The 27,846-nt window shown below is 35.1% G+C and overlaps 1 protein-coding gene across 3 annotated transcripts in view; it reads right to left on the bottom strand.

Annotated features, from left to right (window-relative positions):
• Positions 1 to 27,846, bottom strand: part of GSK3B (glycogen synthase kinase 3 beta) — a 196,819-nt gene that overhangs the window by 75,180 nt on the left and 93,793 nt on the right. For all 3 annotated transcript variants that reach the window (XM_086675334.1, XM_025914130.2, XM_025914131.2), the window contains exons 4-5: positions 12,219 to 12,329; positions 2,717 to 2,847 (exon numbers count right to left, since the gene is read on the bottom strand). In XM_086675334.1, the coding sequence (XP_086531460.1) occupies positions 2,717 to 2,847; positions 12,219 to 12,329 (242 nt within the window). The remainder of the gene's footprint in view (positions 1 to 2,716; positions 2,848 to 12,218; positions 12,330 to 27,846) is intronic.

Below are 27,846 nucleotides of genomic sequence, written 5' to 3'. Positions count from 1 at the left end.
TGTGGCATGTATTTTAAATATTAAAGTAAATTAAAATTAGTTTCTTTTGAGATGTCTCTCAAGATCATTTGAAGATACACTGAAATAAACACCTGTAGAAGCTGACTACTTTGGCATATGATGACAGCAAAGATAGAGGCAATAAATACAAACACAACAAAATCAAAATACTAAGAATGTAAGTAACAAAGAAAGGGAAAACTTTGAGGTAATGGTGTAGGAAAACAGAGAAGAGACAAATGAAAATAGTCATAAAGGTTTCAAAGTTTGGATTTTTCTTTTCTTCCATTTATTTCTGGTCAATGGTAACTCTTACCTTAACCTGTTCTTTCTTCATTACAACTTTTGAAGGTGGGAGGCAGTATATTTTTTAATATTCTCCCCCAGTACTGACACAGAGCAACAATTTCATAAATTAATAGTATCAATCCTTGTTTTTAGGCTGCGTGAAAATTAAGACACCTTTTCAGCTCAACTGATAAAACTTTTCTAAATTAAAAAAAAAAAAAAGGATTCTTTTTATTAACAAGATAGATACCTATTATACAGTCAGAAAATTCACTATAAGAAGGTAATATCGGAAACCCTGTAGGTTTCCTCAATACTTGATGAAGCTACCTCTCTCCTTCAGGTGAGGCTGTTTGTTACTTCCTGCCCTTTGAAGGATAAGAGGATCCAATGCAGTGACTACAAATAGTTTTGAGAAAGTCCAACTCTTCAACTTATTTCCAAGGCCTTATTTCATCCAGTAAGGAATTACTGAAAGAGAGTAATACTGCTTTGTTCAAGTCACCATCAACCTGGCACTAAGAATCTAAAGTGTATGGAAAACTCTAGTTGCCCAAACCAACTAATAAAAACAAAACAGGCAGTTTCGTTACTTATCAGAGCTATTAAAAATGACCTATTACATACAAGTGAAATCCCTATTCCAAATAGATTAGAACAAAACAACTTCTATATCCCAATAAAAAGGTCCATAGCAACAGTGTTCTGACACTATAGCGAGAACAGAAACTTCACTGAGCTTGATGTCTCACAGTCTCTTCACAGTTCATACTAATCAGTCACTGTCAGTGCAGAAGACACCCTGTGACAGTAATACTCAACTGATCTCCAGTTTGTCCTACAGATAGATATTAAGCAGTAGTGCTTTGTTTCCATCATCAGATAACAGTTTTGATTTAATATCCTTCAGCCTTTCTGATAGTTTAGGGAAGAATTCTAGCCTGCAAAATGAGCTGAATCCCACAATAGGTGTCTGAAATCAGTGAACTGTAAAAGGGGGATGGTATGAAGGAGCACACCCTTGTGAGACTAAGAATGAATTCCTGACAGAGCAGATGTGCTTGTTTTTTAAAGACACTCTTAAGAGACAGACTGTGGAAAATATATCTTCTATTAAACCTAAAACTTAAACTGTAAGTTAATACAAAACTGTTACAAAGAGGTGGGAACAGAGATATTAGGAGGTGTAGGTCACTATCTATGAAAAGCTGAAAAGTAAGAATTTGTCAGGATGAAAAAAATTGGAGAGAATTCAAGTTATGTTGCAATGTCTTAGGGACTGAGAGGAGAGAAACTAATCGAGGGGGAAGAAGGTTAACTAAGTTATATGAATATGTAAGCTTGGTTTCATGTTGAGAGGTAGATCAAAGAGGTACAAGATGTGGAACACTATGAAAATAAAAAGGATGAAGTTTTATTACATAATATATTATTACCAAGGGATTAGTTTAAGAAAACAAAGTGCACTAGAATTTGCAGAAAAGGAGAATAAGAGACTCATTTAAAGAGGAAAAGGAAGAAACCGCTGCTACTAAGGTTAACACTGAAGTGGAAAAAAATGCAGTAATGAATGATAATATTTAAAAAAATTTATTATTATTGAGAAAGGAATATAAACACAATAAAAAATTCAAACAATACAGAAGTACCATCAATGAAAAAGCAACTATACTATACTCCCAGTTTCCCTTCTTGAGGGGCAACCAATGTTGTGGTTTTATTATGTATCATTCCAGAAATAATCATGTATCTGTATACACGTGGCTATACTATGTGTGTTTTTAAAACACAAAAAGGATCTCGCGGTCCGTGAGTTCGAGCCCCGCGTCAGGCTCTGGGCTGATGGCTCAGAGCCTGGAGCCTGTTTCCGATTCTGTGTCTCCCTCTCTCTCTGCCCCTCCCCGTTCATGCTCTGTCTCTCTCTGTCCCAAAAATAAATAAACGTTGAAAAAAAAAAAATTAAAACACAAAAAGGAACATACTGTATATAGTCTTGACCTTGCCTTTTCAATTTAATATTTCTTAGACATCATTCCTTTTAAATTCAGACAGCTACCTCATTATCTTTTACAGTTGTATGTATTACATTTTATGTGTATATACTTGAATTTATCTGGTCATTTTCCTACTGACATTTATAAACAATGCTATAATAAAAATCCCTGTATATACACTATTTTAAAGTATTTCTAAGGGAATAATTCCTAGGAATTAAATGGCTGGATGAAAGACTATACACATTTATAACTATAACAGAATTTACCAAAGCTATTCTCACAAGAACCTGTACTAGTTTATACTCCCTGAATAAGGACTATGGTATTTTTAGACTGACACTGTAAAAGGCATATATTTTTAAAAGAGCATATAGGGCGGAAGGGTGAGGTAGGGGAGGAGTGAAAGAAAGAAGAAATGAGAGCTAGCTTACCTTCCAAAGTCACAGAGTTTTAAGACAGCTGTATCAGGATCCAACAAGAGGTTCTGTGGTTTAATATCCCGATGGCATATTCCAAAGGAATGGATATAGGCTAAACTTCGGAACAGCTGATACATATACAACTGGAATAAACAGTAAAAATTAATTGAAGACTTTCTGCCCCAAACAAATCAGAATCCTTAAGCAGTAAATAAATAAAGCAACAGATTTTCAAAAGAGAACAGCATTCAATCTTTTAAGAGTTTCATGTCATTTCTATATTAGCTAACTGCAGTTGCATTAACCATGCCATATTTGCACTATCCTTTAATAATTTAAAAAAGGAAATGCTACAATGTGCTTTATAATTTTTTATTTTATTGACATCTTGCCTTAAGCCCGCTAAGATGGGCTTCTTTAAAAAAAACAAAAAACAAAACAGAAAAGCCAGAGAGGTATTCCAAATCAATGATGACAACAATGATTAGACCAGAAGCCAAGTCTTCTGTTTTTTTTAAGTCCATCATTCTTTACAAGTATGTACAATTTCATCTTCAGAATAACATTTTTCTGAGACGTCAGCCATACAGGTTATTGATACAGGGGCCTGAGAAAACTCACATGTCAACTGAGAAACTTTATAGTTGATGTCCTATCAAGACATCAGTAACTCCGTTATAACAGCATAGCACTCTTCCTGTAATATCCTTCAGAAATAAGTAGACTTTAAAATGCCATTTAATGGGATGCCTGGGTGGCTCAGTTAGTTAAGTGTCTGACTTTGGCTCAGGTCATGATCTCATGGTTTGTAGGTTCAAGTCCCTCGTTGGGCTCTGTGCTGACAGCTCAAAGCCTCGAGCATCTTTGGATTTGGTGTTTCCCTCTCTCTCTGCCCCTCCCCCACTCACACTCTCTCCCTCTCTCAAAAATAAAATTAGAAAAAAAAAATACCATTTAGAACAGATCCTAGCTGACTAATGACATCAAATTAAAGAATATTTATTTCAATTCTATTACAAAAAAATACACTGAGGAACTGAGTCTGCATGGACGAAAAGACTCAGACTCTTGGCTGGGGAAAAGAGGTACCTTATGAAGAAAATGAGTTCTTAAACTTCTGTTTATCCCAAGGCTGGTGTTTAAATTTTTCTGACTACTTACCTTCTGACCTCTACCTCAAAGTTACCTCTACATCATGGAAAGAATTTTTGAAATGATTCAAATCAAGGACACCAGTATCTTGGTTAAAACAACAACATCAACAAAGACAGTCAAAGGTCAGATAAAGCACTGATATAAGGCATCACCTAAGGAGGCTACTGGTATGACTCAGTTTCTTGAAGTTAACATGAGACCTACTTTCCTTCAAAGGCATTGATGAAAACTACAACTGACTTTCAGTACATCATTAATGTTAATACTGAACTAAAGCTGGAAAAGTTTAAGCCATCTTTAAAATGAAGCATGTTGTTGGGGCGCCTAGGGGGTCAGTCGGTCTAGGGTCCAACTTCAGCTCAGGTCATGATCTTGTGGTTCATGAGTTTGAGCCTCACATCAAGCTCTGGGCTGACAGCTCAGAGCCTGGAGCCTACTTTTTAGATTCTGTGCCTCCCTCTCTGCCCCTTTCCCACTCATACATATTCTCTTTCAAAAATAAATAAAAATTAAAATTTTTTTTTAATGAAGCATGCTGCAAAATGTATAGGTAAGGTCTGCATTTTGTCCCCAAAGTTAGAATTAAGGAACTCAGGTATCCATATAACTCTTTAAAAGCTTCCTAATTCTACCACAGTATTATTGTTCACAGAATCCATCTTCAAGTCCTAAAGCTCTCAGGATTCTAAAGGTTTATTTAAAAAAAAAAAATTTTAATGTTTATATATTTATTTTTTGACAGAGAGAGAGAGAAAGAGAGAGAGAGGGAGAGAGGGAGAGAGGGAGGGAGGGAAGAGGGAGGGAGAGAATATGAATGCAAGCAAGGGAGGGGCAGAGAAAAGGAGAAACAGAATCTGAAGCAGGCTCCAGGCTCTGAGCTGTCAGCACAGAGCCCGATGTGGGGCCCAAACCCATGAACTGGCAGATCATGACCTGAGCCAAAGTCGGACACTAAACCAACTGAGCCACCCAGGCACCCCTAAAAGTTTATTTACTACCATTAAGAAAATGAGCTCCAAGAAGAAACTGAGTTCATAGGCATTCATTTACTAAAGGAGAGAACTTACAAACTCTGTGTCAGGGCACTAATGTCTAGGTCAGCAATAATCAGTGGGAAAAAAGGTTTTCTTGTCAAAAATGCTTAGAGCTTAAATGAGGTTGAGGGGTCTTTTTACTATATTCATTGATCTGAAAGATCTACTCATTATATTCATTCTCCTCACTTTATCTTTTGAAAAGATAAAGAATGAAATATGCAATTTCATATCTTTTGTTTTTTTGACTCTGTAAAAGTTTATTTATAAAAAAAATGGAGAGGCCTTCTCTAGATTTATTAAAAAAAAAGAAAATCTAGACGCCTATTAAGACAGCAATAACAAGAAAAATAACTTATCATGTGCCAGGCACTATTCTAAATGCTTTGCCTGTGTTTTCATTTAACCTTTATCTAAATAGGTACTGCTATTTGTATTTTACATCTAAAATAACTGAGGCACAGAGGTTAAGCAATTAATCCAAATCAATTACTAAATATTCTATACTGGCTTGGGCTAAGTACACTTCTTTAATAATGATTTCCATATTTTGTTATATTTTTATTCTATTAAATAAAAGTGGAAAATGTAACCATTAAATAGCTTGATCACTAAGTAAAAACTAGAATGACAAACTTAGAAACTCAGGAGGTATTCAACACATTTTTAAATTCAAGATTTATTTAATAGGTACTGTCAAACCAAGAGGTTTCACCCTTTTGTTTATTTAATTCTTGCAATCACTCTGTGAGATGCTCATTTATCCTCATTTTTACAGAAGTGGTAACTGAAGCCCAATGAACAGTTTGAACAGTTACAATGTTATCAAATCTAACTCCAGTCCAATGTTCTTTCCTCTGTGTTATTAAACCTGTTTAAAACAAATAATAGAATAACAATTTTATAATTCACAAAAATGCCCTCAGCTTTCTTGTGTACTCACACCATATCCTTAAACATGTCTTTCCCATTAAAAAAAAAATTCAAGTTCACAATGATGATTTTCCCAGCATCTGTTTCAGACTTGGATTTTAAAACCGACTTAGTTATAAATGATGCTCATCAGAAAGGAAAGGTACTCAAAAAGTTCTTAACTTGTATATTAACCACTGTCAACTACAAAGCAACCCGTAGTATAAGACTGAAGAAAGGACTGACGTAATAATACAATATAATATACTCAACTTCCCCAGAAAAAGTGAAAAAAGTGGAAGTCATAAAATTACAAAGGACTGTAGTTGCCATTTTGGTGACATATATGCTAAACAACCCCTTATTAGATGGTGAGGTCTATGAAGACAAGAGTTATAGGTGTTTATCACTTTTACTTCCATCTTCCAATCCAATATTTTTCACGGAAATAGTTTTTTATAAAACTAGGTAGAAGGAATAAGTGAAGGAGATCAAATTATCAATTTCAGAAGACGTTTTTATCTTTTTTAGACTCTGAAATGTAAGAATAGATTTGTGTCCTCAAAGAACAATGTCCAGGGCCAATAAATCAGACTCTGGAAGGTCCGTGGTTTATAAAAGAACCATCCTTTTTTCAACAAGGGGTAAGGGGGAATGTTATATCTTTCTTTGTTTGCCAACTTCAATATGCATAATAATATTATTTTCTTTTTTAAAATATAGAATGCCAGAGACCTCATCCAAATACATGCTGTCAAAAACATAGAAAGCACAAGGCTCTTCACTACATTATTTCTTAATAGCAAAAACAAAAACAAACAACTGAAAACAATACATCACTAGTAGGTTACCAGCTTAATAAATCAGAACATAGCCATATAATACACTAATGTGCAGCTATAAAAAAGGAAGGTGAAATACCCATATTAATACAGAGCGATTTCCAGAATCTCTCTCTCTCTCTATATATATATACGTGTGTGTATATATATATTAATGTTTATTTATTATCGAGAAACAGAGAGAGACAGAGCATGAGCATGGGAGGGGCAGACACAGAATCTGAAGCAGACTCCAGGCTCTGAGCTGTCAGCACAGAGCCCAACACGGGGCTCGAACTCACAAGCCATGAGATCATGACCTGAGCCGAAGTCAGTCACTTAACTGACTAAGCCATCCTGGCGCCCCAACCCAGAATATATTTTTAATTTAAAAAGTATGACAGAAGAAAATGTACATATTATATAATCATTTACATAAAAAGGAGGTGGGGGAATAAAATAATTATATACATTTGCTTATTTATTAACCTATGGTAGGACCATAAAAATTTTAAATATTTAACTCTGGGGGAAAGAAAGAACAGGGTAGAAGAAACAGGGATAAAAGCTAAACTTATTTGACTATATATATCTTGTTTTGTAGATTTTACTTTGTAACTATGTAAATATTTTATATCAATTTTGACATAAAATTTAAAGTAACATTAATTTAAAATTTTTTAAATGCCATCTATAATAAAACTAAAATGAAATAAAGCTTAGTGAGATATAATCACATAGAGAGGAATTATTCAATGTTTCTTTAAAAAAGAAATTTAACTGTTTATACCTAATGAAATATACCATGGGAATAAAAAGAACTGCAAAGAGATCTTAAATTATTTTCAGTTGGTGATGGTAGTGTCAGTATTATTATTACAAGAATATTGTATGTAGAGTATAGGACAGAACAAGTAATTATACTATCACTGAAACTGGAATTTTTAATGTAAGAGAAAGGAAATACAAATGTAGATTGTTGCATCCCCCAATATTTAGTTAGAAATGTCAATATATATTCATTTTGAGGCTAAAAAAAAAAGATACCCCATGCTATCTTTGAAAAAATTACCCACATATTTTCTAGCTCTATCCACTAAAAACCCTAGAAAGAGTAACCAACCCTGTAGCAATTAGCACTCCTAACATCCAGACAATGGTCTCAAACACCATTTCTCACTAAAAGAATCAGGTCTCCTTGAAGGAAAGGCTGAGTCCAAGTCTGGGGAAGAAATGTTTAAGATGAATCTAGAACACTATCATGACAGAAAGTGAAGAAGCTAGCAAAGATAATTAAGACTCATGCAAGAAATTTTAAAACAAACATAAAACAACCAAAAATATCTCATTGGTCACCTCTGGGGGATGCTATGGAACCAATTCTATGGAACCAACTAATTATTATAAATTTTGGTACATAAAGGGATATAATCAAATATATATCCTGTATTTTTTATATTAACTATAGTATCTGAGGGTAACCAAAGAGCTGACATGGAAAGTTTCTATTTACAGAACTACTCCAGCTTATAAATTTAAAAAGAACTAATATTAGAATACCAACATTTTGTAAGCCTTTATAAATTAATGAATTTAGGCAATGATCAATGCCCACAACATCACAAAAAAACAGACATTACGTGCTTCCTTAGGAAAGCTCTCAACAATATATATGAAGTAGTCTTAAATTTTACAAAAATATATCTAATCACCAATTTTCAGGAAACATATTAACACTACAGTAATCCAATCAGCAAAATCCAGACCAACAAACTGCAGGTCAACTGACCCAAGTTTCTTTAACAACGAAGTTTAAGAGAGAGTGAGTCTATAAAAAAGAAACATTAAACATAAATCAATTATATGGACCTTACTTAGATCCCAATTCTAAAATATGTAGATCCCAATTAAAAACATATGTAATATAACATTTTGGGAATAAAAATAGTAACTAGATATTTAATAATATTGATGATTTACTATTTATTGTATAGGTAAAGACAATGATATTGTAGCTAAGTTTTTAAAAAGAAAGTCCCTATCATGTACACATATATACTGAAATAGTTACAGATGAAAATAACATCCGTGATTTGCTTCAAAATAAAGCAAGTAGGGAATAAACGGTGGTGTTGATGAAAAGAATAGCGATGAACTAGTCATTGTTGAAGCTGTGTAATGGGGACATGGAGGTTCATTATTTCATTTTCTTTTTTATTTCTATTTGAAACCTTCAATAAAAAAATGTTTAGAGGAGCTAAAAGATCCTGAAGTAAGTAAAATTTTTGTAGACAGATATAGGATAAGAAAACCATTTGGCACATTTTATGTTGGTGGGAAAATAGGTACTGGCTCAGCTATGGAGCAATAGAGATCTGCTAGGAGGTAAGTAAATTTGGAGGACAGATTCAACAGAGGTATTACTATAACCTTCTCTTGGAAATTTTACCATTTTAAAAGAATAGGACATATCTAACCACTTTTGTAACACTTTTTTTTTCCTGTTTTATAGTTATTTGTGTAATCTTTTTTCTCCTTACCAGAGGAGGAATAAAATATTTTATTAACCTTCACATTATGCTGCAATCATTTACCATTTATTTGCTGAATTAGAGTTAGAACAAAAAAACTGGTAGAACCACTGTGCACTTCTTATTAAATGTTCTCAATGTGTCACTTTTTAAATCTAGTTTTATGGTCTTCTGTTACTTTTATTCTATAGTTCCAAAAATGTTTTCTCATATGGTAAATTCATCTTATAGACCCATAATGCTATATAGTGAGCAGGAAAGAAAGGAGTACAATTTTACCAATATGGAAGCTACCAACATGGAAGTTAAGGAGAGAATGGAGTGGTAACTGCCCAAAAGCAGTTGGATCTTAACTTCAAGAACTAAATCTAGGGTTTTGTTCTGCTTCATAAATTTGCCAGTGCTCCACATTTAATAATATGAGCTATGAGCAGGTAGAATGAAACCATCACCATTCTAAACTGAGAAGTTCAAAGATTACTCTAGATTTAGGGATTTCAAAGGGATATTCTATTATGCTGGTTATCTTGAATAGGGCCTTGCTATTTTAAAACCAGAATAAAATACTAAAGTAAATTTGTAGTACAAAAACTGTGTCTTTTTAGTTCTTACTATGATCAACTGAACCACAAACTCAACTAAGTTTTAAATTCCTAGCACTGAATTCAACAGGAATCCTGGCTCCTTGTCAAAATTAGCTAGCAAACTCCTGCTTTGGTACCCATTTTATTACTATAAAGTTTAAAATTGTAATTATTAAGTAAAATTCAATACTCAATCTTAAAATATTTAGAGTCACTGCCATTTTGTTTTCTAGAGTCATCACTATAAAGGATAAAATGTAAAAAATTATATTTAGATATCTAGACTTTGAAACTTAACTCCTAATTTTCACAATGTCATAGGTAAAAAAAATCATACTTCAATAAATTTTTTTAAAGATCTGATGGCACATAAACAGACACATAGACCAATGGAATAGAATAGAAACCCCAGAACTAAACCCACAAACGTATGGCCAACTCATCTTTGACAAAGCAGGAAAGAACATCCAATGGAAAAAAGACAGTCTCTTTAACAAATGGTGCTGGGAGAACTGGACAGCAACATGCAGAAGGTTGAAACTAGACCACTTTCTCACACCATTCACAAAAATAAACTCAAAATGGATAAAGGACCTGAATGTGAGACAGGAAACCATCAAAACCTTAGAGGAGAAAGCAGGAAAAGACCTCTCTGACCTCAGCCGTAGCAATCTCTTACTCGACACATCCCCAAAGGCAAGGGAAGTAAAAGCAAAAGTGAATTACTGGGACCTTATGAAGATAAAAAGCTTCTGCACAGCAAAGGAAACAACCAACAAAACTAAAAGGCAACCAACGGAATGGGAAAAGATATTTGCAAATGACATATCGGACAAAGGGCTAGTATCCAAAATCTATAAAGAACTCACCAAACTCCACACCCGAAAAACAAATAACCCAGTGAAGAAATGGGCAGAAAACATGAATAGACACTTCTCTAAAGAAGACATCCGGATGGCCAACAGGCACATGAAAAGATGTTCAGCGTCGCTCCTTATCAGGGAAATACAAATCAAAACTACACTCAGATATCACCTCACGCCAGTCAGAGTGGCCAAAATGAACAAATCAGGAACTATAGATGCTGGAGAGGATGTGGAGAAACGGGAACCCTCTTGCACTGTTGGTGGGAATGCAAACTGGTGCAGCCACTCTGGAAAACAGTGTGGAGGTTCCTCAGAAAATTAAAAATAGACCTACCCTATGACCCAGCAATAGCACTGCTAGGAATTTACCCAAGGGATACAGGAGTACTGATGCATAGGGGCACTTGTACCCCAATGTTTATAGCAGCACTCTCAACAATAGCCAAATTATGGAAAGAGCCTAAATGTCCATCAACTGATGAATGGATAAAGAAATTGTGGTTTATATACACAATGGATATTGTGTATATGGACATTGCCATATATACTACATGGCAATGAGAAAGAATGAAATATGGCCCTCTGTAGCAACGTGGATGGAACTGGAGAGTGTGAGGCTAAGTGAAATAAGCCATACAGGGAAAGACAGATACCATATGTTTTTGTTTTAGGTGGATCCTGAGAAACTTAACAGAAACCCATGGGGAAGGGGAAGGGGAAAAAAAAAAAAAAAAAAGAGGTTAGAGTGGAAGAGAGCCAAAGCATAAGAGACTCTTAAAAACTGAGAACAAACTGAGGGTTGATGGGGGGAGGGAGGGAGGGGAGGGTGGGTGATAGGTATTGAGGAGGGCACCTTTTGGGATGAGCACTGGGTGTTGTATGGAAACCAATTTGACAATAAATTTCATATATTGAAAAAAAAGAAAAGAAAAGAAAAGAAAAGAAAAGAAAATTATTATAATTATTATTAAAAATAAATAAATAAAGATCTGAACCTAATAATAATAATGATAATAACAATAAAAATGTTTCTAATTAGCGATCACAACTTTAATCAGAATTATGCTGGGTAAATTCCTAGCCAGTCTGTGACACTCTGTGTCTCCATGAGATGACATTAGGTACTAAAATTTAAGTAACACCCTAATATGCATATCTGTGTGTATTTAAAATTATAGAAAGTTTAAACTTTAGCTACAGTTACAACATATCTATAAATGGTGATATAATATTTAATTTGATCACATATAGATGTTTTATAATTTTATATGATATGCTTGCTCCTATTTTGGTCTATGGCATAATAAAGGTATCAGAAATTAAATAAAAAGGTGCTATGGCTAACGAAATTAAAATGCATAAATGTCTATGAAAAATTCCCTTGTCAGAAAGATGACAAGTTATCTCTAATATCTGAGTCATGAAAGTTTAAAAGGTGAAGGTTTCACACTTTAAAAAGTATACAAGAATTTAACAAAACTCTAGCAATACCTACTTTGCAGCTTCCCCCCTTGGCATTAGATGCAATAATATAGTTAAAACACATCCAGCACTTTTCTTGCTTCATAGTAAGTACTTTTTAAAGTGGAAAGTTGTTCCATTCTTACATACCTTGACATAGATCACAGGGAGCGTCTGTTTGGCTCGACTATAGTGTCTGGCAACTCTGTATACTGTTTCCGGAACATAGTCCAGCACCAGATTAAGATAGACTTCATCTTTCTGAAAGAGTTTATTAAAAACAAACAAACAGAAAAAACAAACTTAGAAACTAGTTTTTTAAGTATTCAAATTAGAGTAAAATCTCTATATAGTCACTTATTCAGATTTTTTCCTACTTATTCGGATTTTTAAGAAAAGATTCATGCGTTCAATTTTAATTATACAAAAATAATTCAGAATGTAACTATAATAGTAAAAGCAAGTCTACCTTTTTACTAATAATTTCATGGAAAAAACATAGCCATTTCAATACTGTTAAGATTCCTAACTATATTTAAACTATTATTTTAGTTATAAGAGGATATCACCTGTCACAAAATTTCATCTTTTTTTTAATAAGTCTATTTATTTATTTTTCAGAGAGACAGAGAAAGAGAGCAGGGGAGGGGCAGAGAGAGAGAGGGAGATAGAGAATCCTAAGCAGGCCATGCACTGTCAGCTCAGAGCCCAACATGGGGCTTGAATTCAGGAACCAAGAGATCGTGACCTGAGCCGAAATCAGGAGTCGGAAGCTTAACCGACTGAACCACCCCAGTGCCCCACAAAATTTCATATTTTCTAGTTTGAGAACCAGTACCCTCATATCCTATAAGGAAAGCTGTCACCGTAGTAGAGTGAGTACTGAACTGGGAGCTAAGATTTCCAGCCCTCGCTCTGTGCTAATGTATGCAAGTCAATCTCTCTAGGCTTTGTTCCTTAACTATAATATGAAAAATTGGGCTAGATGGTCTTCAAAATTTCTCTAACCTCTACAAGGTTCTATGGTTGTCTAATAGTCTGTAATTAGTAGAATAACCACTGTTTTCTACAAGTAACTGAAAGAAAAAGAATAACTTATAAGGAGGCGAGTTACCATAGTCACAAGTTTATTGCAGGTCATATGTTTAAACATCCTTTCTCAGCAGCCTAAAGACACAAATCCAAGATCAGTGGAGAGAAAGAAGGCAATTCCAACTAAGTACAAAGTAGGAAAGAGGGACAGAGTGCTACCCTTCCTCTCTTCATGTGAACAATAGCAGATAGATAAAATGAAGCAGAAAACAAAGTTGAGAATCACATGCAAATCCACAACTGGCTACTGAATGGGAAAATCTGTAAGTAAAGAAACTTTCACAATCTTCCCAATTTGAAATCATGTTATCTACCAAAATGAAGTGAAAATTTTCCATTTTCAGCAGTTACTGAAAATTTTTCATGTTAATACTGACATTTTCCATGTCAGTAGCCACTGCAAAGGAAGTAATAAGGGTGTAGGTATAAAAGAGATGACATCTAAAATGAGTATGAGAGGAGCACTTAAGGCACAGAGAAAACTGTATACAAGATGAGATCAATGAATACAGTGGAGCACAGGAAACAGTTTAGTGAGAGAGTATGCCACTGACTCTATTACCTTTGCGTTATTGCTCACTCCCGTTTTCTCCTCTCTTCTCTCCATATCCAGCTTAAATTCCAGTGTACCATTATCCTCACTCTCTAACACAGGGGTCAGTAAACAACAGCAAAAGCCTGATGCCTGTTTTTATAAATAAAGTTTTAAGGAGCAAAGCAATGCTCATACATGTACGTATTGTCTATGGCTGCTTTGGGGCTACACTGGCAGAGCTGAATAGTTATAACTGAGACTTTAGCCTGCAAAACCAAAAATATTTATTATCTGGCCCTTTATGAAAAAGTGTGTCAAGTCATATCTGTTCAATAAGCCACAACCGTGGTTAAATCCAGCTTTCCATCCATTCCATGCCTGCACCCAAACTGCTGAATGTGGCTAAAACTGTGGTGTTTGTTTCTCACATTAAATTCATCATCAAGAAATTCAATTGGCCCAGCAATAATATATTTGCCTAGTCCATTCACTTTTCCAAAGTACCATACTTGATTTTTTCTGTCCTTCTCTTTGATTTCTGAAACCCCTCTTCCATTTCACCCTCAGCTGATGTCCTTGCTTGCACCACTACATGCACCCATCTACATCATCTAATTCCATATGCTCTTCCTTCCCTTCTCCAACTAAACTAAGCTCCTTTTTAAGGTAAACCCTACTAAACATAAAATAATAATTATATATACACACATACACACACACATACTATTCTGCTTTTCCTAATCACAATCAGTGCTTCAGCAATTTTCCTATCTCTCTCCATTAATTTTTCTCTCTCTTTGGGAGCATTTCAATCTGTACACAAACTTGCTGTTATTTCTCCCATTGTTAAAAAGAAAACTCCTTCTAACTGCACTAATTACCACCATATTTTCTGGCCTCCTATAACAGTAAAATTCCTCCAAAGAGGCGTCTAAACTGACATTCTCCAATACCAGTCTCTTCTCATTTTCTCTGAAACTTACTCCAGTAGGATTTCATCACCACTGCTCGAGCAGAATTGTTCTTCAAGATCAGTAATCTCCTTGTTGCTGAATCCAATGCCAATTTTCAGTCATCATTTTATCCCTCCCTTTCTACGTGACTTAGCACCACTATTTAACATAGTTGGATCATGTTCCCTTCTTCCGAATGCCTGCTTTACTTGGGTTCTAAAACACTATACTCTTCTGGTTTTCACCTTACCTCAAAGACTACTCTTCTTGCTCTCCATTTCTGGCTCATTCACTTAAGGAATGGAGGATCCCAGGGCTCAGTCCTCCAATCACTGTTCTTAATGTAAGCTCACTCTCGTGATGATTTCATCCAGTCCGAAGGTTCAATACTACTCCTCACTGATGACTCCCAAATTCATATATATGCTGGGCCTCTGCTTTTAACTCCAGGCTACTATGTCAAATTGTGCACTTAACATTGCTCAGGCTGAAAACCTTAGAATCATCATTAATTTCCCACCCCCATCTTTCTCTCACACATATACATACACCAAAAAAATATTAATGTTTCCACCTTTAAAATTTATTCAGGATCTAATCAATTCTTACCATCTTCACTGCTACAACCCTAGTCTCCACCACTACCACTTCTCACCTAGATTATTGCCAATATCCTCCTAAATGGTCTCCTTGCTTCCATCTTTACCCTTTAATCTAATATCAACAAAACAGAAGTTAGATTGTAGCTCTTCCACTCTATCTCACTAAGATTTATTCTTAGTGGTCTGCAAAGGCCTCCACACATACTTCCTTATTTTCCTGTCCTCTACTTTACTGCTGTTCCCATTGCTCACTCATCTCTAGTGACAACAGCAGCTTCCTGCTACTTCTTGACCACATTTGGCAGGCTTTCACATTCAGGGCCTCTATACTGATTACTCCTTCAGCCTAGAATATTCTCCCCCGAGACATAAACACACACCTCACTTGCCTCACCTCCTTCAAATCTGTGCTAAAGTGTTACTGTTTTAGAGTGGCTTTCCTTAATTGGACTCTCCCCAATTCCTCTACCCCACAATCCTACCTACCTTCCCCATATTATTTTTTCCCCAAGATATTTATTGCTTTCTAACCACATAGTTTACATTGTCTGCTTCCCCCCAACTAAGCTCAATGAGAAATAAGACTGTCTTTTGTTCACTGCTCTTTTCCACCTAGAATATTGCCTACCACATAGTAGGTACTCAATAAATATTTGGTGAATAAACTAAACTCAGAGGCAATGAATATTATTTAAGAATTAGGATGACAGTCTTACAAGTCGGCTTTAACTCAAACAGCACTGTGCAAAGTGGGATATGGTAAGGGGGCAAGGAGGAGTTAGGAAGGTTAAGAGTGAAAGCAGTGTCAGCCTCTAGAAACCTGTAAGAATCCAAGGCCTACATCAGGGCTTAGGCAATAAGGACTGAAAGAAAAGGGAGGTTGGGAGGGGCAAGTATATTGGCTAGCTAAACATGAGAGTAACAGAGAACCAGAGAAACAAATAAGTTGAAATTAATTAAACAGTCTCTAAATTTTCACTACTATCATTGTTAGAAAAAAATGACACCACATTTTGTTTCCTGTACACCTAAAATAAATTAAGTTAGTGAGAACTGTAAGTAAAATAAGTATATGTTTAAGGACGCTCTTTCTTGTAAAATAAGAAATAAGGTCATTTGCAGAACTAAAGGTAGTGAAAGTAATACTGCAGGCTAAGAGAAGAAAATTTCACAGGGCGCCTGGGAGGCTCAGTCGGTTAAGTGTACAACTTTGGCTCAGGTCATGATCTTGTGGTTCGTGGGTTCATGCCCCGTGTCAGGCTGAGACAGTTCAGAGCCTGGAGCCTGCTTCAGATTCTGTGTCTCCCTTTGTGTCTGTCCCTCCCTGACTAACGCTCTGTCTCTCAAAAGTAAATTTAAAAACATTAAAGTTTTTTTTAATTTCAGAGATGAAGTTTAGACAAGAAGCTTCAAGTGAAGTTGAGGTCCAATAAAAGGAACACATAAAGAGAACATCCAGCTGGTGTCAAAGGGATGTGTACATAGAATTCAAGTGACGGTAAGCTTTGGGTTTCAGAAAGGTCACTAACACAGGTGTTAAAACTATCCTTTAAAAAAAACCTGATTAGCTAATTACAGGGTTTCTTAATTTTAATAAATCATTTGACAGAGTTAATTATGATATATTTATGATTTATGAATGACCTGAAGATATGTATAGCACTGTATTACAATTTAACTAATTTGCTAAACAGTATACCAAAAATGAAGAATAAAAAATGAAAACATTAATGTCAAATTCGAGAAGAGTTTCTAGTTTCTAGTTGTATAAGCTCTGTCCTTCCCCTGTCCCAATCAATATTTTCAAAAATGATTTCGTATATTAGGGGTCGCAAAAGCAAATGCCTTCAATGGCTAAGCAACAAATGTAAATGTGTGAGGCCAAAATGGGTACTGTAGTAAGGGGTAGTGGTTAATAAATCAGATAGATAGTACAAAACTTAGCTGTAAGCATCCTAATTCACAAAAAATTAACAGAATGCACTAGCCAAATAAAACACATCAGGGGATGAATGTGGCAATTTACAATTTCTGACTTTAACACAATCACCAAAGACTGACACAAACCCAAGAAGAATGGCTTAAAATGGAAGAACAAATAAGTGTTTAAAGAACTCTAATATCCAGGAAACCTACAATATAATATTTAACAAAGATAAATACAAAACCCTATGATTAAACTCAAAGTATCAATTTATTATGTAGAATGACAGATAAGACTTGACAGCAATTCAGTTGGAAAATAAATGATAGGTGTAATGAAGAGAACTCAAAAGGCAATCTACATTGAGGTGCAGTTAATGAGAAACTTAATGCAGTATTAGATTACAGTTGAACTATTATGTTCAGATCAGTAAAGATAATTCCACTCTACTTGGCACAGTTCAGGCTTCATTTGACATACAGATAAGTATCCATTTTTAGGCAATGTATTTTATTCCTAATATTAAAAAAGCAGAATACACCAAAGAAAGATTAAAGAAACCATGTCTGCTATAGGTTAAATGTTCTAATTCACTACGCTATGAGAAATATAGGATTTAAATTATATTTAGACTACTGCTTTGCAGATTAACATAAACCTGTCTCTTTGCTCAAATATATTTTGTTTATTCACTCCATTAATTCTCAAAAACTTGCAACTTCTTTAGAACCATACAGGACATCTGTCCATTTTGTAAGTGAAGTATAAATGTCCATATACATTTAAAACTGTCATTTTGAATGTCTTCATTTTCTGAAACATTGAAGGTGTCTCGTTATACTTAAAGGCACTGTAAATACCTTTTATTTCATTGTTCTGTGCTTGTATTAAAATCACATCCACTTTTTTTTTTTTAATCTAACTGGATCCTAAGGCTGGAAACCAAAGCAGCCAACTAATAACACTATCACTGCTCTTGATTTGAAATAAATGGGCTCAACAATATCATGTTCTTTAAATACTCTTATTAAACTTACAGACAGATATTCTGCTAAATGTAATAGTCATAGGAATAATCCCTGAGGAAAGCCCATCTGTAGGAAACATCAAGTACAGAAAAGACTAATATTTTCACATTCCTAAAGTAGTTTTATTGGGAGGTTCATGAAAAATATAATTCATAGGACAGGGTATGCTAATATTTTGAGAAGAAAGGACCACGACTCAGCTTTTCTATCACTTGTAATTTTCTAAAATATCCTAGGTCTGCCATTTTCTCAATGTAGTCTCTTTTAGGTTACTAGACAATATTTGAATACTCACAGCTTAGCTATAAGATTTAAAAGCCAGATATAAAAATACAACATGTAAAAACTATCATTTGAATGGATATGCCTGAAAACAGTCTCTCACATAATGAGAAAGTACTAATTTCAAAGGACAATTACTAGGTTTCCCCCAAATTTACTAAGGAGTCACTGTTATATACCTTTTAAATTTTTTTTAATTTTGCTTCTTTTTTTTTTCTTTACATTTTATTTTTGAGAGAGAGACAGAGCACAAGCGGGGGAGGGGTAGAGAAAAAGGGAGACACAGAATCCGAAGCAGGCTCCAGGATCTGAGCTGTCAGCACAGAACCTGATGCGGGGCTCAATCCCACAAACCGTGAGATCATGACCTGAGCCGAAGTCGGATGCGCAATCGACGGAGTCACCCAGGTGCCCCATGCTATATATCTTTTAAAAAGAATTCTGCTAATATACAAAATGGATCTGATTCAGAAATCTCTAAAATATTACATGATGTACAATTTAGGGAGTATTTCTCTCAGTGGTTCAGTTTTTCTAGTCGTCACTTTAATTAACAAACTACTCTCTAATTGCTGGTAATCACTCCTCTGTGAACTCTACTCTAAAACCATTCAGTCAGGAATAAATTTAAGTGATAAAACTTTGATCATACCTAACAACTAAACAAGAGCTGAGACAACTCTATCCAACATTTGGAAAATAGACAGATGATTTTTGAGGTCAAGGAGGTCAAGGAAACAAAATTACTTGAGGCTGCAGCTTTAAGCAAAATCATGCTATAATTCTAAAAATTTGATGGAATGCAAAGCGGCTTATCATAGAACCCCAGTAGAAGACATTCAACAAAGTAGACAGCCCAGGATTCTCCTCAGAACTGGGTTTGGGAACTTGACTAGCAAACCTCCTCCCCAAAAAACCCAAAAAACAAAAAACTTAAAAATGAATGCCTTTTCTCCAATGGGTGTGCCAGTGTAGGCCAGAGATGGGAATAACACTAACAGTAAAGTGGGTCGATTAGGGAAAGGGAAATACTCTTTTCCTTGCGAGGGGTGGGAATGGGGAAAGGGAGACAAGTACCTGGCATACAAGATAATGGCAAGCTTCATCCTCATCTCACACTATATATAACACAAAATAAATACCAAAACTACAAAAGTTAAAAAAATACCAACTATTAATCTACCAGAGGAAAACATGAGTGTGTTTGCAATCCTGGAGGCAAAATATCTATAAGCTATTAAGGAAAATGATGCCATTAAGATTATATAAAAACATAAAACTTTTATACAACTTTCCGGAAGAAAAAAAAAGAGCCAAATTTTAAAAAAGGACAATATTTTTGTCCACCAAAAACTATTAGAACTAATTAATGAATTCAGTAACATTGCAGGGTACAAAAATAATATACAGAAATCTGCTGTATTTCTACACACTAATAACAAAGTAGCAGAAAGAGAAATTAAGAAAACAATCCCATTTATACCTGCATCAAAAAGAAGAAAATACCTAGGAATAAATTTATCCAAGGTGGTAAAAGACCTATACTCTAAAAACTATAAAACAATGATTAAAGACATTGAAGACAACACAAACAAAAATGTACCATGCTCACGGACTAGAAGAATTAACATTGTTAAAATGTCCATGCTACCCAAAGCAATCTACAGATTCAATGTAATGTCTATCAAAATACCAAGAGTATTTTTTCATAGAACTAGAAGAGATAATCCTAACATCTGTATGGAACTACAAAATATCCCAAATACCCAAATCAATCTTGATAAAGAAGAGCAAGGCTGGAGGTATTACAATCCCAAACTTCAAATTACACTACAGAGCCATAATAAAAAAGTATGGTACTGACACAAAAACAAACACATTGATCAATGGAAAAACCAGGGAACTCAGAATTAAACCTACCTTGGTCAATTAATCTACAATGAAGGAGGTGAGAATATAAAATGGGGGAAAAGACAATCTCTTCAATAAATGGTGTTAGGAAAAACGGAGAGCTACATGTAAAAGAATGAAACCAGACCACTTTCTAACATAAACCATAAAACTCCTAGAAGAAAATATAGGCAGTACATTCTTGGATACCTGCCTTAGCAATATTTTTCTGGTTCCATCTCCTCAGGCAAGGGCAACAATAACAAAAGTAAACAATTGGGACTACATTAAACTAAGAAGCTTTTATACAGTGAAGGGAACCATCAACACAACAAAAAGGCAATCTACTGAGTGACAGAAGATCTTTGTAAATGATAGATCTGAAAAGGGGTTAATATCCCAAATATATAAAGAAGTCATACAATTCAACACCAAAACCACCCCAAATAATCCAATTAAAAATGAGCAAAAGACCTGAATAGATATTTTCCCAAAGAAGTCATAGAGATGGCCTATAGGCGCATGAAAACATGCTCAATCTCACTAATCATCAGGGAAATGCAAATCAAAACCACAGTAAGATACCACCCTCATACCAGTCAGAATGGCTAGTATCAAAAAGACAAGAAACAGCACAAGTGTTGGCGAGATGTGGAGAAAAGGGAATCCTCATGCACTGCTGGGTAGGAATGTAAACTGGTGCAACCACTGTGGAACAGTATGAAGATTCCCCCCAAAATTAAAACTAGAACTGCCATACAATCTAGTTCCACTATCTGGGTATTTACTTGAAAAAAACAGAAACACTAATTTGAAAAGATATATGCATCCCTATGTTTACTGCAACAGTATTTACCACAGCCAGGACATGGAAGCAAAATAAGTGTCCATCAATAGATGAATGGGTAAAAAAGATGTGGCATATATACACAACGGAATATTACTCAGCAATAAAAAAGAATGAAACTTGCCATTTGTGACAACATGGATGGACCTAGAGAGTTTATGCTAGTGAAATAAGCCAGACTAAGAAAGACAAATATCATATGCTTTCACATAAATGTGGAATCTAAAGAAAAAACAAACAAAACAGAAAGAGACTTCTAAATTCAGAAAACAAACTGATGGTTGCCAGAGGGGAGGGGAATGGGGGGATAGGTGAAGGGGATTAAGAGGTACAAACTTCAACTATAAAATAAGTAAGTTACAAGGATGAAAAATACAGCATGGGGAATGTAGCCAATAATATCATTAATAATTCTGTATGGTGACAGGTGTAAACACACTGATCATGGTGAGCATTTTGTAATGTACGTAGTTGTCAAATCACTATGGTACACTGAAAAATACTATCACACACTGTATATCAACTATAATTTTTTAAAAATTGACAACTTGGCAAAAAAATTTCTGCTCATATAGGACAAATGACTAATGTTTTTAAATTTCATTTTTTTAGAGACACAGTGTGTGCATGCGAGTAGAGGTGGGAGAGAGAGGGAGAGAAACAGAATCCAAAGCAGGTTCTGCCCTATCAGCACAGAGCGCGATGTAGGACTCGAACTCACAAACTGCGAGATCATGACCTGTGCTGAAGTCAGATGCTTAACTCACTTAGCCACCTAGCTGCCCCTAATTTGTTTTGTTTAAAATACAAATAACTCATTAATTATGACCGAAGTCAGTAAGAAAATACTAACATACCGATGAAAAAAAAAAAATTAAAAGGGACATAAACAAATGGCTGATAAGTCCTACCAATGGCCAATAAAAATAAAGATGCTTAACCTCATTCATAATTAAAGAACTATAATAAAAATAACAATGAGCTATCATTGTTCACCTAACAAACCAGAAAAGAAAATTCAATCTGAGAAAAGTATGTATTGGGACAGGGTCATTGTTCAATATGAACTATTATACACTTGTGCTGAAAACCCCAAACTCTTGCAACCTTTTGGGAAATCAATGCACTAATATAATACATCCCAAAGAGATGTACAGAGATCCAATTCAACTCAGCAATGCCATTTCTAGGAATCATATGTATGAAAATATGTCTTTGCATGTGCACACAAAAAGACAGTTGGAGGGGTGCTTGGGTAGCTTAGTTGGTTAAGCGCCCAACTTGGGCTCAGGTCATGATCTGTGGTTCATGAGTTCAAGCCCCGCATTGGACTCTGTGATGACCATCAGAACCTGGAGGCTGCTTCAGATTCTGTGTCTCCCTTGCTCTCTGCCCCTCCCCCATTAGTGCTCAGTCTCTCAGTCTCTCTCTCAAAAATAAATAAACATGAAAACAAACTTTAAAAGACAGTTGGAAATCTGCGTAGAGCAAGAAATGAAAAATAATCTGCATGCCAGAAAGTAGAGACATGATCAAAAGCAAAACTAAACAAAAGCCCACATGAATACGGTATGTCAAAAGTAGACAGAAGCTAACTGGAAAGAGCTCCCAAAGGCCAAAGCTGGAATAGTCCGATCAATAAAATGACTAAAAAGATTAATAAATGGGGGAGAAAAGACCATGTCTCATGCAGAAGAAATCCAAATTATGTAGCCGATCTGCTCTTAAGGAGAAGGAACATAAGTCCTCCCTTCTGAGCTGTAGGTTTCCTTCCAAAGTAACTTCCTTACAAAGGACAGAGCATGGAAAGCTGCAGGGGTGGGAAGGAAGGGGTATAACTTCACAGTGGAGAAAACTGAAAAGTATTAGGTCAGCCAGGTGATCAAGGTTAATAACATCCACAAGTTGTGCTAATGGTATATGCCATTGATATGATGTGATGAACACAGCATTGTGGACTTTTACAAATAACCAATTTATTATGAGATACGTATCACACAAACCCCAATAGTGAGGCAAGCAACCAGTACTCCTCAAAACTGTCAGTCACCAAGAGCAAGGAAAAGTCTGCCACAGTCAAGAGGTGCCTAACAGACAAAATAACTAAATGTAATGTAGTAGCCTAAATGGGATCATAGAAGAGAAAAAAGCATTAGGAAAAACTAAGGAAATCTAAATAAACTATGGAATTTAGTTAATAATAATGTATCAATTTGATTCATTAATGCTAACAAATGTAACCATACTAATGTAAGATGTTAACAATGGGGGAAATTAGGTGCAGTGTCTATGCATATAGACATAAAACACCATATTGTTATATTTTGGGGAATGAGGGCAACATGTTTCAAAATAATATGAGTATTATTACATTAACATGTGATATACATGCTCATATATGAATACAGGAAATTTACTTCTACAGAGAGGGATTTGAGGATTTAGATATCAGGTTAAAGATTTTACTTTTATCTACTGTCCTGTGTTATTTCAATTTTTTTCTAATATGAACTGTAATATTTTATAGTTTCATTAAAATATATTAAAATAACATAAAAACAAGGTGGTAACTGATATTCAAAAGAAACCTATAGATTCACATCTTCAAACAAATGACAGTTATCATCTCACTTGCTATCATTTATAATTTATGAAGAGCCTTGACAATTCATCTACCTCAAGAATTTTGCATTATCTATACATTCATTCTCTAGTTCACACTCCTATTGAAAAGCCTGCATTGATCATCAGGAAAAATTTTCATACAGATAATATGTATACCACTTTAATAGAATTCAACATGAAATTTTAAGTAACAAAATTGTGGAGTTATTTACACAACGTCTTTATTTCAGTAAATAAAATTCTCTGCTACCAGTGATTTTCACAAAATAAGGAAGGTGAAAGAGAGAAGATAAAGGAATGGAGGAGAGTTGTATTTTGTAAAGCAGACCAGGTGTACACAGTTATAACTTTGTACAGCATTTCTATACGTACACCATTTCTAGAACTTAAGATTTCATTTAATTAAAAAGTAACAAAAGACACTTTTCACAAAGGGAGGCTGACCTTGATCCAATCAATCACTTATGAACTCCTTTCTAGAGGAAATCAATCACTTATGAACTCCCTAGCCTCACCTCCCACTACTAGACCCACACTCCCATACTTTATATACCAGAACTTTCAAAATACTTGTATCTCTTCTACACAGACTATGTTGTTTAACCTCACCAAGCATTTCAAACATCCTGTACTTCTAACCTGGCACACTTATACTGTCATATTTATCTAAAGAGCTCCTCCTCAAAACCCTAAGTATCATTTTTCCTATGTAATTCCTTCGCTGACCACTCTGGATAATTTATTACTTTTCTCTACAGTATTTCTGTTCATAGTGCAAGTAATTGTTACTCCATTTGTCATTTTACAGTATATTTCTTTTCTTGTCTTTCTCAAATTCATTTAGACAGACCTTATACTTTGTCTTTGTACCTAAAACACTATATAGTGCCAACAGGCTGAAATTAAAACGAACTTGGAAGATTTCAGAGAGTGGGTATTTGGAAAGAACACAGACTTAATAGCTGAAGAGTCTACAACTATGTGGCAGTAAGCACCACATAAATTTTGGATATTATTATCACTGATGCTATAATTTTTGTCATAGAACAAAAGGCTATTTACTCTTTTCTAAAAATTCTCCAAAGTAGACACTATACAACTTCTCCTTGTTTAGCAATAATTACTGAGATATTTTTTTTTTTCCCCTTGTTTAGTAAACCTGCTACCTATACTGAGATATTTTTAAATGTTATATTTCTAATACACTACTCCTGGAGAAATTTACATTCTATGCTAAATAGTATATATAGCATACTATACAGACCCTGGAGACAGACTTTCTAGAGTTGACTCCTAACTTTGCCACTCAATAGCTGTAGGACTCTCAGGTAACTTACTTAACTGCAATTGCCTCAGTTTCTTCTTCCATAAAATGGGGGACAGTAACAGTACTCATTCTTTACGGGGTCACTGTAAAGTTTAAGTGAGTTATAAAGTACATGTAAAGTGCTTACAGCAATACCTGATGCAGAGCAAGTGTAATATATATTTGCTATTATTAAACAATAAATTGTAAAATAGTTAATGTTTATTGTTAATTATATGCCAAGTGCTATGATAAGCACTTAAACTTATTACACTTTTTTCTTACAAAACCCTTACTGTATAGATGAGAAGGGGAAAAGGCTTACTACAGTAAGTATCTTGCCCAGTCATACTGCTATCAAGTGGCAGAATTGGGATGCAAATCCAGCTGGTGCTCTTTAATTTTCAGAACAGATTCACTCCTACCCTTTCCTCTCCAGGGCTAGTGACAAACAGGCATAATCAAGCACAGCATTCTTCTCTCTGATCCCAAAAGCAGTGGTAGAATCTTCCTCTGCATACAGCCCTCTACACAGTTACTATCAATAGAACAAAGTTAATATGAGGAATGAAATCAATTTGTCATCCTTGCTATTTAAACTGCCTCTCATGCAAGTAGAGGGAGAGTTTTATTTTAAGGAAGGCAATTTCTTTATTATCCAAGTAATCAATCTATGATGAACAAAGGTAAGATATTTTCACACGTAAGTTTACTTATAAAAATTTTTCTTAAAAAATTAATTTAAATAAAATTTAAGGCTCCTGTAAAGACACAATGTGGTTTACAAACTATGTCCTTCAGAGTCCTAGGGTTCTACAGAGGTGAGCTGCAACTCAGGAAAAGCAAAGTCAGCTGGCCCCATACCCCAGGTTTGAACCAAAGCAATTTTCCTTTTTATCTGTTCCATTTATAGAATAGGGGTTCTTCATAAAATTTTATTTAGGGGGAAAGGAATTTCTACTGCCAAATACTGATACTGAAAAAAACACCATTCTCTAGGGTACTCAGAATTCACAAAAGTATATTAAGCCCAGACTTTCAAAACATTCAAAAATCCCATTTTTCCTCTGGTCAAGGAGAAAGAGTGCTATTTTTTCTGAACTAAATCAGTTACTAAAACCTACTGGGTAATCTAAAGTATACTAATTGACTACATGATGCTCTAGTTACTATAGCAAACACTAGTAATTCCAATCAGAAGACTACAACTAAGACTAAGTAACACCTCTGGTCTCTGTTCTGACTTAATTCCTCCTTCTTTTAGTCATCCTGGTTACTCCTTTCCTCAGTTATATGCTAAAAGCTGATTATTCATAATCCCTAAATAAAAATACTGTTTAAAATGGCAGAGTGGAGCAAAATAAAGACAACTTCACCAAAACAGATATAACCTTTCAAACTGTGATCAGTGGAAATATCTGCCAAGTATTACAGCAATCCTACTCTAACTTCATCCACAACTAAAGAGTGCTTATGGACAAAAATTATGATGAAGCTTTGGGATAGCTTAGCTATAATTTTAAAATTAAAAATAACAATGTGGGAGTAGTTAGGGGGTATTATGCAGTTCAACAACTCAGTGAAATACATACTATATAACCAATAACCAGAAATATTATGAGATCTCCAATATTTAATAAGATTATAAATAATTATTCATACAATTTTGTAAAACATGTACAAATAGAATAAGATATGTAGAGATGTAGAAGTTAAAAGTCAGGATAGAAAGAGAATGAAGAAGGCTCAGGACAGATGAGAATCTATATAAAGATTTGGAAGGATCAGGCATTCAACGAAAGATGGGAAGAAACCCAATGAAAGAAGAGTACACAAACCCAGAAATGAGGCTGAAATCCATAGAGAGAGTAACCAAGAGAGAGAGCAACAGACAGACACCAGAGTTAAAGAGGGAAAACAAATGAGGGGGTCACATAGACCAAGAAAGAGGGACAGAAACCCAGACCAAAACATAGAGAGACCCAGAACCCAGAGTAAAAGGAGCAAAAACCCAGAAAGTAGATGGAGGAGACTAAACAGAAGTGAGACAACAGGCACAGAAGAGACAGAAAACGGTAGAGAGATAATGATGACGATGAAAAGGTTACAAAATATTTCATATCTGAACTCATACATCGACTAAGTCTTTCATCCTTATAATCTTGAAACACTGAATTCTGCTCTTTCTCAACCTCAAAATTTCTAAAATCATCCCCCTAACTGCCTCCTCACATCTCCTTTGGGCTCCTGTTCTGACCACTGATCTCCTGTCCAGATGGTCCCCTAAGCTCTCTGAAACCCCAAAAAGGAACTCTTTTGAATCCCAGTCTCTTCATGGAGGCTTTTTATACTGCTTTGCCCTTACACTGCTTTTCCCCAGATCCACCTGGATCCCACCCAAAGGCAATGGTTTCCCTACAGCTCTCTCAAATGAGGACTCTTCTCACCCTCAACACATTCTAGGACCAGCAGACAATACTTGGCAAACTGCTGGCTCTTTGCTGTGCTGGTTTCAAACAGCCCCTCTCCCAGAACTCCTAAGAGCTCTTTCACATGGCTACACAACTCTATCAACCCAACTTTGTCAATATCATTTCTCCACTTAGCACCCCACTTCCTGACACCACCACCACCACTACATGTGAAATCATACATGTATCTAATGGGTATTTCTATTTGCTTGTCCCAGAGACA

The sequence above is a fragment of the Puma concolor genome, chromosome C2, assembly GCF_028749965.1.
Source record: "Puma concolor isolate L17-30 chromosome C2, mPumCon1.1.hap2, whole genome shotgun sequence".
Taxonomy (NCBI): Eukaryota; Metazoa; Chordata; class Mammalia; order Carnivora; family Felidae; genus Puma; species Puma concolor.
This window is presented reverse-complemented; position numbering and strand designations above follow the sequence as displayed.